Source organism: Polyodon spathula, chromosome 2 (genome assembly GCF_017654505.1).
Source record: "Polyodon spathula isolate WHYD16114869_AA chromosome 2, ASM1765450v1, whole genome shotgun sequence".
Lineage (NCBI taxonomy): Eukaryota > Metazoa > Chordata > Actinopteri > Acipenseriformes > Polyodontidae > Polyodon > Polyodon spathula.
In genome coordinates, this window is record NC_054535.1 from 31,561,332 (window position 1) to 31,577,484 (window position 16,153).

The window sequence follows — 16,153 nt, forward strand, 5'->3', positions numbered from 1 at the left end:
ATCTTCTGTGAGTGAACCCCCCCATCACATTTTTAAAAAAAAGTGAGATTGAAGAGTTTAACTTTATTGAATAATAATTATCTGCTCTTTTGACTCAGCAGGCATTCTAACATTTTACCCCTCCTTGCCTAAAAATTGAATGACATCATGAATTAGTTCCTACATGATTAGGTAAATAGGTATTATAAAGCAATAGATGTGACTGGTAGACTCCATTAAAGAAGCATAAAGCAACACTGGAACAATGTGGCTTATTAATCTTAGTCAAAAAGCTTTTAGTTTTTCCTTCTTGAGTTATAGGCTGTGGAGGTTCCCAGCAGCTCATATTGACTATAAAGCTGTTGAGTGAACAGCTCAGGGATCACGTAGCTACTTGCTATCTAACCATCCTGAGATATACAGCAGAATGCACCATGCTTGAAGTAGATCTCTTTAAAGGCATATTATGTTTTCAACACTACCTCTAGACACAAGTATACAGATGTCAAACAAAATTATTGGGGGGGATTGACAGGCTTTATATACCCTCTTTATATTAATGAATTGACAGACCACTTCAGTGGTTGCTGTCGCTTGGCATACCGCCAATGACTCAGGGACAATCTTAATAAATAAGGCTGGCTTTAATTTTTAGGCAGAAGTGGAAGTTATATACATCCCAGCAGCACACAGTCAGCCAGCCTATATCAGAATCATCCCTTTATGTGCTAATACATGTCAAAGCAATCCATTTTGATCAGTGTACATCTGTTACACTGTGCCTGTTCTCTCTTGATCAGTCTTGTCTCACTGTTATCAATCCACAGAGGCTAGCCCAGGTTCTTCAATAAAATCTTAACATTTTTTTTTTTTTTTTTATCTTTTCTAACAGTAAAAATTGAGCTTTGGTTGCTACTAACATCCTTAGGCTATGCAGAGCACCAAGCTAATGTTTGAAAATCAGAACTGTAGAACCAATATAAAAGAAATACTGTTTTTATGTTCTGTTTGGAGATGTTTTCAACAAGGGAAAGTTATTAGCAATTTCAACTCTGCTGTGTCTGACTGGGCTGCACTTAAGTTATTAAGATACCACAAGATATGATGCCTTAAGCCCCGTGCACACTGCCTGATGCGATCAATTGCGACACAATTTTTTAGTCACATTGGGCAGTGTTTAAACATGTTTCATATTTTGCAATGCAATTCCCATCAGGCAGTGTGTACCGGGTTTTAGTAAACTATATTCTACAACTAATAATAATCTTTATTTTTATATAGCACCTTTCATAGTGGACCACCATCACAAAGCACTGTACAAGGTACAAGACTAGGGGGTGTGAACCATGCATCAGCTGCAGAGTCACTTACAAGAACGTCTCACCCAAAAGACGGAGCACAAGGAGGTTAAGTGACTTGCTCAGGGTCACACAGTGAGTCAGTGGCTGGATAATTAGAGGCAGATACAGATACCCACCCAGATCTCTTCTTTATCTTAATTTTCTACCATTAGCAGTAGACAAATAATAAAAAAAAAACAAGAAAACATAAGCTGTTAGATCATGTGTAATACGAGAAGATAAGTTGTAATGTTTCGGTTCAGTGAATTGCCCACTGAAACAGGTGACACTGCTACTGTAGGCTGGCTAGTGTTTGTGATATCAAGAGGTGGCCACTGAAAATTGGAAAATAGACATGCTATGTAACAACCATGCTTCCTCAGGGAATTCTCTCTCTAATATCAGTAGATTGAAATAATTATCTAGGTGATAATACAATAAATCAATAAGAATAACCTGGACAAAATATTACATGACTTGTGGAGATGCTGAGGGACTATTTCTATTTAAATAGTCAGAGGTCCAGTTATTTGTGCTGTTCTGACAGAAATCACGCTATGGAGGTATCTAAACAAACAGAACACTAAATGACAAACAATACACCACATCACCCAGCTGCTATTTACAAATTAGGAAATCTGAATCCTTATCTTTAAATAAAAAAAAAAAAAAAAATAGTGCTTGTAAAAAGTAAGAAAGCTAGATTTTTCTTTTAAATCACTATTATAGCAAATATCCTACTGTTTAATATGATAACAATGTACAGACTTAAATTAGTATTATCCTATGACTGTGTATAATGATTATGTAATCATTTTAAACAGTTCTCCCATAGGCTTGATAAACAGATTGTTTTCTGTGCTGCATAGAGGGGCTCCTGCTAGGCTGGTATCTGACTATTTTTCCTAATGGGTTTGTCCTAAACCCACGCTGCTTTCTTCTGCAGACATTATTACTGAATGCAAACTGCTCTAGTAATCAGAAATCAGAAATCAGAAATCAGCTGTTTGTGAACAGCAGTTCCCTCAGCTGTGAGGAAAAAAAAAAGCTGTTTTCACAAGAACTGGCATATGCACTGCAGTTAAACTGCTCTGTGGAACCTGACACTAGAGCCTTCCTGTTTGTCTTATGTTTTTCTTTTTCTTCTCATATGAACCATCTGGCACAAATGTAGACAGTATTACTCTAACAAGACCTTCCCTCTTCAGGAAAGGTCACATAATATGAATAAATTAACACCAGATTGGAAAACAAACACAACTACTGTTGATATATATGGAGGTATCTAAACAAACAGAATACTTAAATGACAAACAATATGTGGACATCACCCCAGCTGCTAAAAAAAAAAAAAAAAAAAAACACACACACACACACACACACACACACACACATATATATATATATATATATATATATATATATATATATATATATATATATATATATGTGTGTGTGTGTGTGTGTGTGTGTGTGTGTGTGTATTCCAATGACTTTTTTTTTTTTTTTTTTTAAACATACGTGTTTTTCTAGCAGAATCCTCAACGAATAGAGATGAGATGTCTTCATCCACTCCAGCTTCATTCTTTGCAATACATGTATATGCTCCTGTATCTTCATAACGCACATTGCTTATGTGTACTTCAGTTCCATTTGCTAGAAGCATGAAAAAAACACAAGATCAATTGGGTCAACAGTTCTGCTCGTTTCTCAAAGAAATGCAACAACAGTGTGTCCCAAGCTTTCAGTTCTCTACACCTAGTCTAAATCATATCTAGTGGTGGCTGGTCAGAAGGGGCTAAGGAGGCTAAACTTACGTGTCATTTTTGTAAAGGTAAAAAAAGTTTTTTACTTTAAAAGTAATTGCAGTGCAATAACCATATTGATCTGTGTCAACCGTGAATTGTGGATGACTTACTTTTAGCCTCTAGCATCTGTTTAATACATTTGAGCCCTATGCCAGGTTCTACTGTATTGCTAGTACCTAACATGATGGAATCCCCACCCATTTTTAGGCTAGTAGTCTCAACTACTGTTTTCAATTATTTCTGTAATAAAGCTAAATTACAACAGTCCCTCTCTGCTGGATCTTAATTCTAAGGCTTTACTAGAGATATAAAACAGGTGCTTACAAGGTTTATATTTGATTATTATTTCACTGACAACAGGTAAAACTTGGGTGTCTGTGTCAGCAGACAAAAAAAAAAAAAGAAATTCTATCTTGAAACAAAATAAGCTAACTTCACAATGGGTCTCAACATTAAAAAGCTCAGAATTGGAATGAATTGGATAGAAATCAAACAATGCATGTTTGTATAAGATTAAAAAAAAAAAAAAAAACGCTATAGTAATTAAACGGTTCATTTTAACCGTGAAGTATAGTGCCAAAAGCTGTGTTCGTGAACTGCGTGTGGATTTGACTCAGCAGTTCTTTAAATGGAAAGTCTGAAGGCTCACAGGTTTCTTGTGAAACTAAGAGCAAAGCTTCCAGGTTAGCTTCAGTTAGGTGGTTTCAGTGCTAATTTTTCAGAAAGTGCAGAGCACTGAATGCCCTATCATACAGCACCATAGTAGGGAACAGGGACAAGAAAAGTAAAGCAATTTTAGCCAGGGGCTTGTAGTTCTCTGCAAACGGGTACATATTACTCCAGAACTCCTGTAATGTAAAACCAGGCTGATTCAAGTACTCATTCGTTCTTGCCCATCGTTTTAATGTGGTGATGAGTCAAGCACAAAAGTTCATCAAAGAAGCATGAATTTTCATTGCTACATTAGCTGGATTTGCAAGCTATTTTTCTAAATCAACCAAGCGAATGAGCGTTCTTGAGTGTTATGGAGCAGGGAGACTTCCATCGACTGCTTCAACTCATTGGAATTTTACTTCCAATGCAGTCGGTACTTTGCTGTCAGAACATCCAAGAATTTTACTTCCAATGCAGTCGGTACTTTGCTGTCATAACATCCACAATTTCTACAGACCTTTGACACCATTAGGGACTCGCCAGATTTTAATGATTACACCATCACTGCATCTAGCGGGCTTAGTTGGTATAATGAAGAATTTTGATTTTGTGATTATCCTAACAGGTTTTCTGCCGGACTGATCCGTATTCTCAATATTCTGCAGCAGAAAGCCAGCGATGCTGTGTTTTGCAGGAGGATAAATGATAGCCTTTACACAAACATCTCCCACATGAGAACTGAAAATACTTTCTAAATGATATTTTATTAAGCTGATGGCCTTACTGAGCATCCCACAGAGCTACAGAGTGAGAAGAAAGAGGGGTAATTTGGAGGGCTCACAAGCCGATCCTAAGCTGACATAGCGTAGCAACATACTGGATAATATACCGGAACAACTGTCAATTAGTTTTGTCGACCTATGATCATATCATATAGGCAGGGGTTCAGATAACTTGTATCATTAGGGTCTCACTTGAGTAGCAGCAGAAATGGTTTGGTACTAACCAAAATTAGGGGTCATCATCCAAGTTTCTGTCAAGCGTCACCTTGCTCATATTGCTTGCTATTACAATTTTTACAAGTCACCCGCATTCTCTATAGCCTACCACCATAATCCCACCCTGGGGATTCATAAGTAAAAACCAAAACACTTTGTCAAATGTTAGCTTGACAGCACAACAGTATTTACGGAGGGTATAAAAAGTATTAACATAAGAATAATAAGTAATTTTATTTTTTTAAACTTCTCTCATCCACGCTCAGTTTGGGAAGTGAAGCTTCAATTCAAAATGCTTTACTGTTAAAATGATAACAATAAGGAAGTTTGCATTTATTTTTATTGGTGCGCATGCGTACATGTTATGTGAACCCCTGCATATAGGGAATCTGACAGTTATCAGATATCAGAATGTGTTCCAGATTTGGTTAGGTTACACATTAAAATCAATCCAGTCATATCTCAATACATAAAGCAATGTCAAGGTTTATTACCAAGAGAGTACTACAAATTAAAATCCCTAACAAGATACAAAAGTATTGCAAATATCAAAAAGAAACAACTTACCCTGTAAAGTTAGCTGTTTTGATAATTTTGGTGTTATATCAATGCCATTCTTCAACCAAGCAAGTTGAGGGTTAGGGATGCCTTCTGCATGGCACCTAAGGCTAGCAGTTACACCTGGCTCTCTGGCTTGGCTTTCTGGGTAGACCTGGATGACAGGTGGAACTGCATGGGGAGAAAAAAAAATTACAAAGTCAGCAGGCATCAAAGTCGAACAGAATTGTGAACACCAAAAAACAGCCTCTGCCAAGGTGACAGGTTTTAGTGTGTGGGTGCCAAGCTCCCAATTTACTTCTTCCTCTGTAAACTAACATATTTTGTATGGGATCAAGCACATTTCCTGCAGATATGTTTCAGATAGAGCTGAAAGGCGTGCACAATTGAAAGAAAAAGGAAACCAAAAGAGTTATCCTTCTAAGTCCTTCTGCAGATTTTATCTCACAAACACGAAATCAAAAGTACTGTATGAGGTCATTCTGGGATAAATGAAATTACCATAGGCATGTTGTCGACAGGTGTCAACAGAGCTTCCCCCAATCTTAAACTGAAAAACCCCTGCCATTGAGTCATGGACCTCTCACAAGATGATACTGAAATGCTTTGTGACAGATTTTGTGATGTTAACTAATACCAATTAGGGGTAAAAAAAAAAAAAAAAAAAAAAAATACTCCTATCACGACACCATAATGTGATATTTTGTAAATTAATGTACTAATTTTTGGGCTTTACTAAAGAGTTACAAATACTAATTTGATAAAAGCACAGCCTGGGACACACAGTCTAATATGGGGTACAGAGTATTTTGCAGTGGCATCTGCTTTATCTTTTGTGCTTAACCTGAGGAACTTGGAGTTATTTAAATCAATACAACCACATACCAGCAAACCTCATACAATATATTTTCTTTAATAGTAAGTACCAATAGTAAATACTTTGAAGTCTTGTGAACTGACATTTTCTAAATTACTGTATTCAGTCATTCCATGTGAATGAACTATTTACTGGATGATACAGTACAAGATTTCAAACGATACCTCATCTTCCATAGAATAAATGTACTAGTGATGAGGACCACTGCAGCCAATTACCCCTAAAATGAGTTGCATGTTTAATACAGCCCCCCCCCCCCCCCCACACACACACACCATTATGAAATGATAATGTGCAGTACATTTTACAAGAAATGACTTCCCTAAATGCCCAATTTGCATATGTAAATTAAAGGCAACAATCATACTTGAATTTTACTTTAAACATGTATCTTTTTAAGATCCTCAAAATAATGCTTGTACAGATTTAAGTATATTTGTAGCATACAGGCAGGGGTGTTGTGTTATGGGGTCGGCAGGGAGCACCAACCCCTCACTTCTTGGGCAGGGAGAGCACCGCTTCCATACTTCACATGTAAAATATTGAACTGTTTTGCTCCTGTTGTTAACATATTGAGATATCCATGTGTATGACCCATACAAATAAGCAAAGAATACAGTAACCGTAAGAAACCCTTGAGAGATCAATAATGAAGTAGTTTGAATAGCTGGCGGCGTCCTCTTCTCGGACTCCGACAACAGAAATTCCGGCAGCGAAAATGCAGCAGACATCGCCTGGTGGAGACAAACAGGCAATCCCGAGCGGTGCAAACTTGGTATCTTCTGGTGGTGTAGAACAGGAGTGGACACTCGGGAGGCGACGGCAGGAGAGGACCCTTGGGAGGCAACGGCAGGAGCGGACCCTCAGCAGCAGGTGTAATGACTGCTGGGGTTTGCAAGACAGGTGGAGCCTTGGCAGTGGAGGCGGGAGCAGCAGGTAATCTCCCTCTGGCAGTAGAGTGGGAACAGCAGGTAGTTTCCCAGTAGTCTGGAGCATGACCAGCAGGAAGTCTCCTTCTGTTGCCTGGAGACTAGTGCTGCTCACCTTTGGTCATTAGAGACTGGTGTGGCTCTCCTTCAGGAGCCTGTGGACAATCAGCCTCCCACCACTTGGGCTCTGGGCACTTGGCCTCTCCACTTTTGGGCTCTGGATGCTTAGCTTCCCCCCCTCTTTTGCGCTGGACACTCAGACTTCCCCCTCTTGGGCTCTGGATCCTCAACCTACCTCCTCTTGGCCGCTGGAAATGCGGGCTCCCCCCTTTTGGGCACTGGACGCTTGGGCTTCCCCTTCTTGGGGGCTAGACGCTCAGGCTCCCTCCTCTTGAGTGTTGGACGCTCAGGCTCCTCCCATTCTAGGTCCGTGTCTGTCCCAGTCCAGGTCCAAGCAGTTGGCCTCCTCATGCCCATAGCACAGGCAAGGAGAACAACCTGGTACACTGACCCAGGCCAACCAGGACTACTCTGCATCCTGCTCCTCATAGACCTAGTCCATGACCTCTGTCATCATCTCCAAGGCTTCCATGAGCCCTGGATACTGCCTGCTGATACTCTTGAGCTGGACTTTGGGCTTGAGGCATATAAAATCCATCAGGCTTTTCAGGTGGCTGTCCCCCAGTAGGTGCCTCCCCTCCATTCTCAGCCACAGGGGGGTGTTGGGGTCCCTAAGCCAGCTCTCATACCTCTCCATATTGCTTTTATTTCTTCTTCAAAAAAAATCCAAACAATTCTCAATCAAAAAATGATGTATATCCGCAGTACCTATTCTGGCCTGGGCACATGGAGGCGCTGTCGCCAGATCCCACGTGTGACAGGATGGCTGAGTGGGTGACGTCACAGATAAGGAAGTTGACACACACAAGTACTGTGTGGGAGTCGCAAATACACACTTACTTTTATTATAAATAAAAGTTTTAACACTAGAACTGCTGCAATTATACTCATACCTAAAACCACCACCGGCAGTCATTATGACCATTGCATTTTAAACAACATCAGCATGAAAATGAAAGACAAACTATAGGATACAACTCAATAGTTTTATTCAAGCACATCATATGAAACATCTGCACAGCCGAAACACTGTATTTATATGAACAATTAAACATAAAAGGGTTTATTTTCTAACTTATAAACATATAAAGCACTACTTCAAAAAATGAAAAACTTTAATAAAATAAACATTTCAAAAGTAGCTAGTGTGTGAACAGGTGTAAACAAGTATATGTACATGCAAAACTGTAAAAAAAAGTTGTTTTTAATTTAAAATGAAAGTAACATACTGTATGTTTTCTCTTGCATGTGTACCACTCGGAGCAAGCAGCACAGAATCCAGGTTGAGCTGCTGCAGCCTGCTGCTTTGCAGTTTTCTGATTTAAATGTTTCTGCCGAAGCTCTGTGCCTAGCTTCAAGATGAAATCGCTGCTACTGATATTTTTTCCCATTGTAATCCTTGTACAAAATGAAATAATTGATATAGAGATAACAACAGGCTTGTTCCGGTATATAAAAATAAAATGGAATATTGTAGGTTATATTCAAAATAAAAAACATCTATTGTAAAAGGCAGCCAAAATTTCTGCTCTGGCGTTTCTAGGTAGAGGGGACTGTAACTTTTTTTTTTTTTTTTTGCGCTCCTGCCTTTCAAACATCATTAGTATCTTCCATATACACAGATTAATTTAAATTTGAACCCTTTGCAGTCCATTTATTCAGCGCCTGTCAGGAATGTCAGGTCCAATTTGTTTTCACAGGCACTGTTTATTTTACACACGCTGTTTAAAAGTAATTTTATTAATAGTAAAACAGTTTTAAAAGGCACTGCATCTCAACATGACACTTAGTGCTGCATCTCCAGCCACGCCCTACCCCTTGTTTTCTGTATTTATCACATACCTCTTCATAGTAGTACATACTGATAAATCATCTCCTAATCACCTGTGTTATCACCAAACTCCTCAATAATGCTATCCAAGTCATTATTTTATTACTATAACATCTCAAAAAGCTTGGCAAATGTCTGTAATATTCTTTGAGTGCTGGATGCGGAAGCAGATATCTTGTTTGTTTATGCCCATGTTAAGTCTGTGGTGAAGGGACTATGTGTATTGCTCAAGTCTGCCTCCTTCTTTTTTCGGCTTCGACATCGGACAGGAAAGGAAACTTTGTAATGGGGGACCTGATCTGACATAGGACTGCAAAGGGTTAAAATTGAAAACCATCAAAATGACTGCCGTGGCAACTCTAGTGCTAAACAAAACAAAACACTTTACCAAAGAAAATGGCACATTGGCCAAAACAGACAAACTCATCTAACAAGAATCATCCTGGTCCTTCCAGCACGAGTAAATTGTTATTTTTAGTTTTTTTATCTCTCCACTCTATCTCCTTCTTTTTCCTTTGTGAGTGGCTGGTGCGCTTTTATATACATGGCCATCTCAAATTAGTAATTACTTAATTAATTTAGAGATGGCCACATTACCCATGCGTTTAGCTGGATGGGGAATTTAAACCCCATACACGCTGTAAAACAATAAAATCAAAAACATACAACAATACACTTAAATCATAACAATACAACAATAAGTCATTCCTTTTAAAATCATATTAACACATTTACCAGCAGGGCTCTGCCCTGCCACATATTTACCAGCAGGACTCTGCCCTGTCACAGGGTATTAAACGTTATACATTTCACAAACTTAGTGAATGCTTTGAGTAAAATGGATCAGGAAGGCATTGTCAGTGGAGGATTTAATGTGGTTTCATATTCCGAAATGAATCTTTAGCAATTATTGGCGTCTAGCTTTATGCTTATGTTATGCGTGACTTTGATAATCAGAAATTGCCAGGTAAACTCACTGTATTCTATTTTGAGGTAGTGTGAGCTGCAAGATTGGCCTTTTGCCGCAACTTCTTTCCTCACAGACTTTGCCGATAACACTATGTAACACAATTTTTGTTCCTGGGTAGTAAGTGTATTTACAGTATAATTGTAAATCTCGAAAAACTACTCACTTCTAAATCTTTTGTAGTCATCTTTGTATTACTTTAGTATAAATACATGTTAATTTGGATTCATATGTTGTTTTTTTCTGACTTTATGTGAACGAAAAGACACACATTTGCCCATTTTCCCAATGGAAATAGTGATATTTTGAAATATCACTGTCCTGGTCACAAAAGCAAAGTTTGTGGGGAATAATAGCCATGTTCTATACTTTTGAGGCATAAGCAATTAGGAAATAACACTTTCTACCTAGGAACAAAAAAAAAAAAAAATTGTTACACAGTGTAATGATAAATTATGGTAACTAAATCATTTTTCTGTGCGAGGTCTGTTTGTCAAAATGTTTATAAAAAAATCAGATAATGTTCAATAAAAAATATGTATGTAGTTAAAACATTTTTTTTTTATTGTTGTCGTGCAAGTACACAATTACTCCTAAAATGATACAACATCAATCATGTGGAAGGTGTTAAAATGGCTCTAGACAATAGAATGGTAGAGTCTCAAGCCCATTTCAAAAACTAGAAACAGTTAGAAATGTATTTAATAAGCCTTTTGCAGTAGGCCACATTTTTTTTCAAAGTGCCCGTTAGCTTTGTAATTAAAATCAATGTAATTTGGTTATGTCTTGACCGTGGCTATAACTCAACTCTTTCGGGTACATCCCCTACCTCTGGCTGTTTATGTAACTTAATATAATTATTTTAGCAATTTGTTTTTGAAGTGAAGCAGCTGCAATTGAGTTAGAACAATAAATGCAACACAGTGATTTGAAATTGTGCTGATTGAAAATTACAGGTGAACTTGAGGATAGGACATAAAAAGCAGGGAACACCTATAAAGTAAATACACAACTTATTGAAAATAAGCCACATTCTCAACTCAGTCTCTGGCTGAATTTGCATTTAAAAACATACATACAAGTAATTCTGTTTGAAAATTAGTATTTTTTCCACAAACAAACTTTGTTTACAACACAGACATACATATCCAATATTTACTTTTTTAAATAACACATTTAAATGAAATCTTTGAAAAGGATGTGGTCTTTCAACAGAAGTAAAAATGAATGTTACCACTCAAAATGATTGTTGCTTTTAAGAAACATATGAAAACAATGCAATGGCAGTCATATATTGTCACTGAGAAGCAATTTAAATCATAAATAAAACAGATCAATTCCTTGTTACAACACCCACTAAGTCAGACTTTTAATATTACAGCCTCACTTACATATTCTCCAGTGCACTGCTTCAAAAAATTCTTAAAACATTTATTTTGTGCCGTCAAACTCTGGTGCCCAGATGGCACAGAGCCACTCTAATATTTAAAAATATATGTTATATTCTCAAATTATTTTCAGCATTAATACAGTACTGACATTGGTAAACTTTTAATCTATTATTATAGGTCTTGTGCTAGGGTACTGATATGGTCCCTCATAATTGTTGTTAATTAGAATGTTGTTTCTTACCATTCACTTGGAGAATATGAATCTGATAAAGCTTCTCATAGCCATCTGCATGACAGCTGTAGTTACCCATGTGGGTTGTGGTAACCTTGGTAATATACAGCGACCCATCATCTCCAAAATCCTATAGGAAAGTAAATTACACTATGCAGTTATTATTGTCTTCACACTAAACAATTAAACTAGCAGAAACACAAAGGGACAAACAGAAATACTATGCAATTAACAGCTGGTCTTAAGTTATAAAGTAATTTTAAATACTAATCAAATAGCCTTTACAAACAATTATCAATTGGTATAATAGCTATGTTACAGACTGTCTGGATAGCCCTAGAAAAATCGGGGGAATCTAAATGAGTTAATTATATCGTTGTTATGAAGCAAGTGCTGCAAGTACAATTCAGAACACATAAGTTGCCATGTGGAATATATTTTAAATTAGGGTTTTCAAACACATACAAACCAAACATTAATAGTGTGGTGTATAATGTGACAAGCAGGACTCAAGCCCAATAAGGAAGCTATACTTCATTTGAATACTGTAGTAGGGAAATCAATATTGAGATAACATTTTACAAAACACAAATTATACATAAAACATACATTTATGCCTTGCACAATCTTTAAAATAAGCATTTAGATCTTGTTCCAATAAACTGTTTTTATTCTAAGTACTTCAATAAATATCATGCATGATTTTTTGTGTTACCTGTGAATATCATGTGACTTAAGGTGATTAAGGTGAATAGCTTGACAGAAGCTTGAACAGAATATATACTTCAGAATCTTTTACAACCCATCAGTTTCTGATTTGCAGCTGTTGAATGCTGTTAGATTAATGTTTTGGTGGCTTATCTGTAGCTTAAGCAGAACATGCTGTTGTAAATATTGTATGGTACTAAGAGCAGCATTATCACTTTTTATTTGTAATCAATTTCATATTTCAGTTCTGCCCAAGTTACTGGTTATGCTCTATATAGCCAACGCATATTAGCAGAACTATTAATTTGCTTTTGCATGTTCTGTGTTGTTAAATGGTGCATGTTTGATTTATTTTAATTTATACAAATTATTCAAATTAAGTGTTATGTGGAGCATATGTGGAGCAGTCGCTTTATTATTAACAAAGACATTGTTATCTGGAGAAGACAACTGAGGCGTGAAGTCTTATGGCTCGTTTTTTGTCCCTGTGGTTCTAGTCCCATATGTGCTATTGTGGCACCAAGGCTAGCCCTCAGGGGAGGCAGCCTTAGTAACAGACTAGCAAATAAATACACATAATGTTAAGTCATTTGAACATATTTTATGTTTGAAAACCTTTCATGTTCAAAACAAAACACTATTTAAACTATATAATATATTTAAATTGGTACAAGAGTGATTAAGATTCAATCTAAAGCAACATTTATCTTCTTAATAAAACTGTATGTAAATAACAAAGTGGTAGTCTATTAATTAGAAATATGTCCAATATACTGAGTTTTCTGTGGTTGAAGTCTACATGCTGTGTAATTTCAAAATCTCAAACATATTTATCAAATCCAAATTATGATACACTTTAATCTTGCACCATATCAATAGAATGTTTTTTTTTTTTTCTGTAAATAAATTTTTTAATGCATTTAAACATATGTAATGTAATGATTTTATGATGTTAATTCCCTACATCCTTTTGATTTCCTATGTAGGTTTGAAGAGATAATTTACTAGGTATGTCTTTCATCTGGTTCCATGTTGTTTTGATAGAGTGTACTCGTTATAGCCGAGTCCCTGCATGTGGGTAATCCAAATATCTTTTTAATGATTTAACAATCATGTTTTAGTTGTGTATTTGTCAAGAAATTTAAATATCATTTAGGCGTATTATGGGGTGAGGTGGAGAGGAGGGGATATTCAATAAAATTCAAAGATATTTTACAATCTCAACAGTAGAGGGTGTATGACTGTTGAATGCATATAAATATTCATACAATAGTATGAGGACCTTCAAAAAATGTTTTGCCTTGGTGTGCAAGTGAAATTATACTCAGTGAAATTTCTGGAGGTAATGTCTTTTAAGCTGACAAGTACTTATGCTGCATCCCATAAGTGTAAAAATAGGTCAACACAAAAAAGAAGGGTACTGAATCAATATGTTAAAGAAGTGCTTAAACACACAGAACAGTTAAAATATGCATGCTATACAGTGATATATCAGTTGGCAAGCCTACCTCTGGAAGCATCTGTAAAGAAAGGAAAAGCTTTTGTTGGAAAAGACCAAAAAATGAAGATTATATACACCAGGATAAGGGGGATGACAGAAATGAGCAGAAAGATGAGTTGATGCAGTATAAAGTGGTAAGAGAGAGAGAAATGGGTATTTGACAGGGTGGGATTGTTATTGTGTGAATGCCAATGACTGGAAAAAAAGGATTAGAGTCATAAGAAAAATGAAATAAACCATACATCTAGAGTGAGCAGAGTCAGGGAGAAGTACTGTAGCAAAACGGGCAGTCATATAGATTTATCATAAACAAAAATCTAATTAGAGTTTCCCCTAAGGATCTGCTCCCCCGTAAACAAGAGCTTTTGCATGAAAGCAGGATGAGACACAACCTTGACAGGCTGTATTTTAAAGGATCGAACAGAAGTAATCACTGGTTAATTGGTAGGTTGTCATTCAGTGGGAGACACTTAGTCACAATGTGCATTTTTCCTCTTAATATACATTTATAGTGTAAGCAAATCTTTCCAATATCAGTATACAATGTTTTATTAGTATATCTTACAAATTACATTTGTATAGGGCAGATTATAGGGTGTATCAGTAGACAAGTTCACTGTAGTTCTAACTATTATGTGAACAGTGAGTATACCATACACTGGGATACATTTTTTATTTACATTACTTAGTAAATTGTATCTTTATTAACAGCTTAACATGCCAGAAGGTAACATCATTGTCTTAAAAACTCAGTGTTAAACTTGTATGTACTTTGACAATGACCCCATTACTGTAATAGATTTTGCCTCCTAAAGGTTATTTCTTATCGCTGTCAAATATAGCTATATACATTTCGATTGTTTGTGTTTTAGGAAGCTTACTGTCAATATCACAGCCTGGGGTGTGAGTCAATATATTTTATCAATACAGCACCAAGTCTGGTCACACAGGAAAATCAGATTTGGAATCCCAATGCAACTCAATGGAGCAAAAGGTTTCTCTTGTTCTATAATCCCTAGGCCATCTGATTTTCGGTTTTTACCTGATTTAACCTGATTGCTCCACCCCAGATGCTTTTTTCTGCGTTCGGGTTAAACCCAAAAACTCCCCGAATAGGCACATACTCTGCTCTGTTGATTTAAATGCAACAGAGCAGAATGGTAAACTGGCTTCTTAGTGTAATATATGTTTTATGAGTGTGTGTTTAATCCAAGAGCATTTAGATGTAACAGTCAATCGTTTCTCTCTGTAAAATAACATGGAGTAAAGTTGTTTAGTTTTCCCATATGTTCTGTGTGCAATTATACTTGCAACTCCACTACAAAATAAAACGTGATTGTAATAGAGAAATGCCTCCATATACAGCATGTGTGTGTTTGTGAGAGAGAAGGAGAATGAAGAGAGAGAGATAGATGCTGTCAATAGTTTTCATACCCCAATGTGTGGAAATAAACATACGCTGGGGATTTAAACTGTTGATGATAACTTTGTTGTCAACACTTTGTGCTTAAGCATTTGTTTATTTCTTTCTAAATAAAATCTGATTTCTACACGAATATTTATTCTTTCTTGATTATATATTAAAAAAAAAAAAAAATCCACCTAATTCACCTGATTGTTTCATTAAATAATTCTACCTGATTTACCTAATATATGAGAACTCAAGAAATCACAGTTACAGATTTGTCAAAATTATTATTCTGTGTACCGATGCCATCTCATGCATAAAATCCAGCAGAACTCTAAAGTTTAGAAAAACAAACATTTAACTGCCAATGTTTATTTTGCACAATGTATTAACTTACAGCTTCTATTCAGTTATTTTTCTTTTGTTTGTTTGTTTGTTTTTTTTGTTTGTTTTTTTACCTCAGATTGAGATGCACTTGTAAATAAATGTTTTGTGTTATGAAGTCTGTCTCATTTGCCAGTAAGAATATTAGAACCTTATTTTTCTCAGATATGGCAGATGATATTGAGGCTTTCTATTTAGTGTAAACTCATTTGTAATAACCACATAACACATTTTGAAGACACCTGGTCCTTATTTTATGCTATGTTTTTTCAGTTTGGTTTTGAGATGGACTACAATGAGGGAACCTATGTCCTAATACTTTGTCCTGACTGAGAACTGTCCAGAAGTCCAAAATAGATGCCTTTCTAGCAGAATTATTTGGAATTTAAGAACATCAGGAAAATCTTTAAACTTCTTACATATTTTATGTGATAATTTTTGTTATTAAGCATCACAACTATAAATTAT

The 16,153-nt window shown here is 36.3% G+C and overlaps 1 protein-coding gene across 2 annotated transcripts in view; it reads right to left on the reverse strand.

Annotated features, from left to right (window-relative positions):
* The window catches only part of LOC121295302 (follistatin-related protein 5-like), a 211,284-nt gene that overhangs the window by 54,313 nt on the left and 140,818 nt on the right, over nucleotides 1-16,153 (reverse strand). For both annotated transcript variants that reach the window (XM_041219779.1, XM_041219785.1), the window contains 3 exons: nucleotides 11,694-11,814; nucleotides 5,347-5,508; nucleotides 2,841-2,975 (listed from right to left, as the gene is read on the reverse strand). In XM_041219779.1, the coding sequence (XP_041075713.1) occupies nucleotides 2,841-2,975; nucleotides 5,347-5,508; nucleotides 11,694-11,814 (418 nt within the window). The remainder of the gene's footprint in view (nucleotides 1-2,840; nucleotides 2,976-5,346; nucleotides 5,509-11,693; nucleotides 11,815-16,153) is intronic.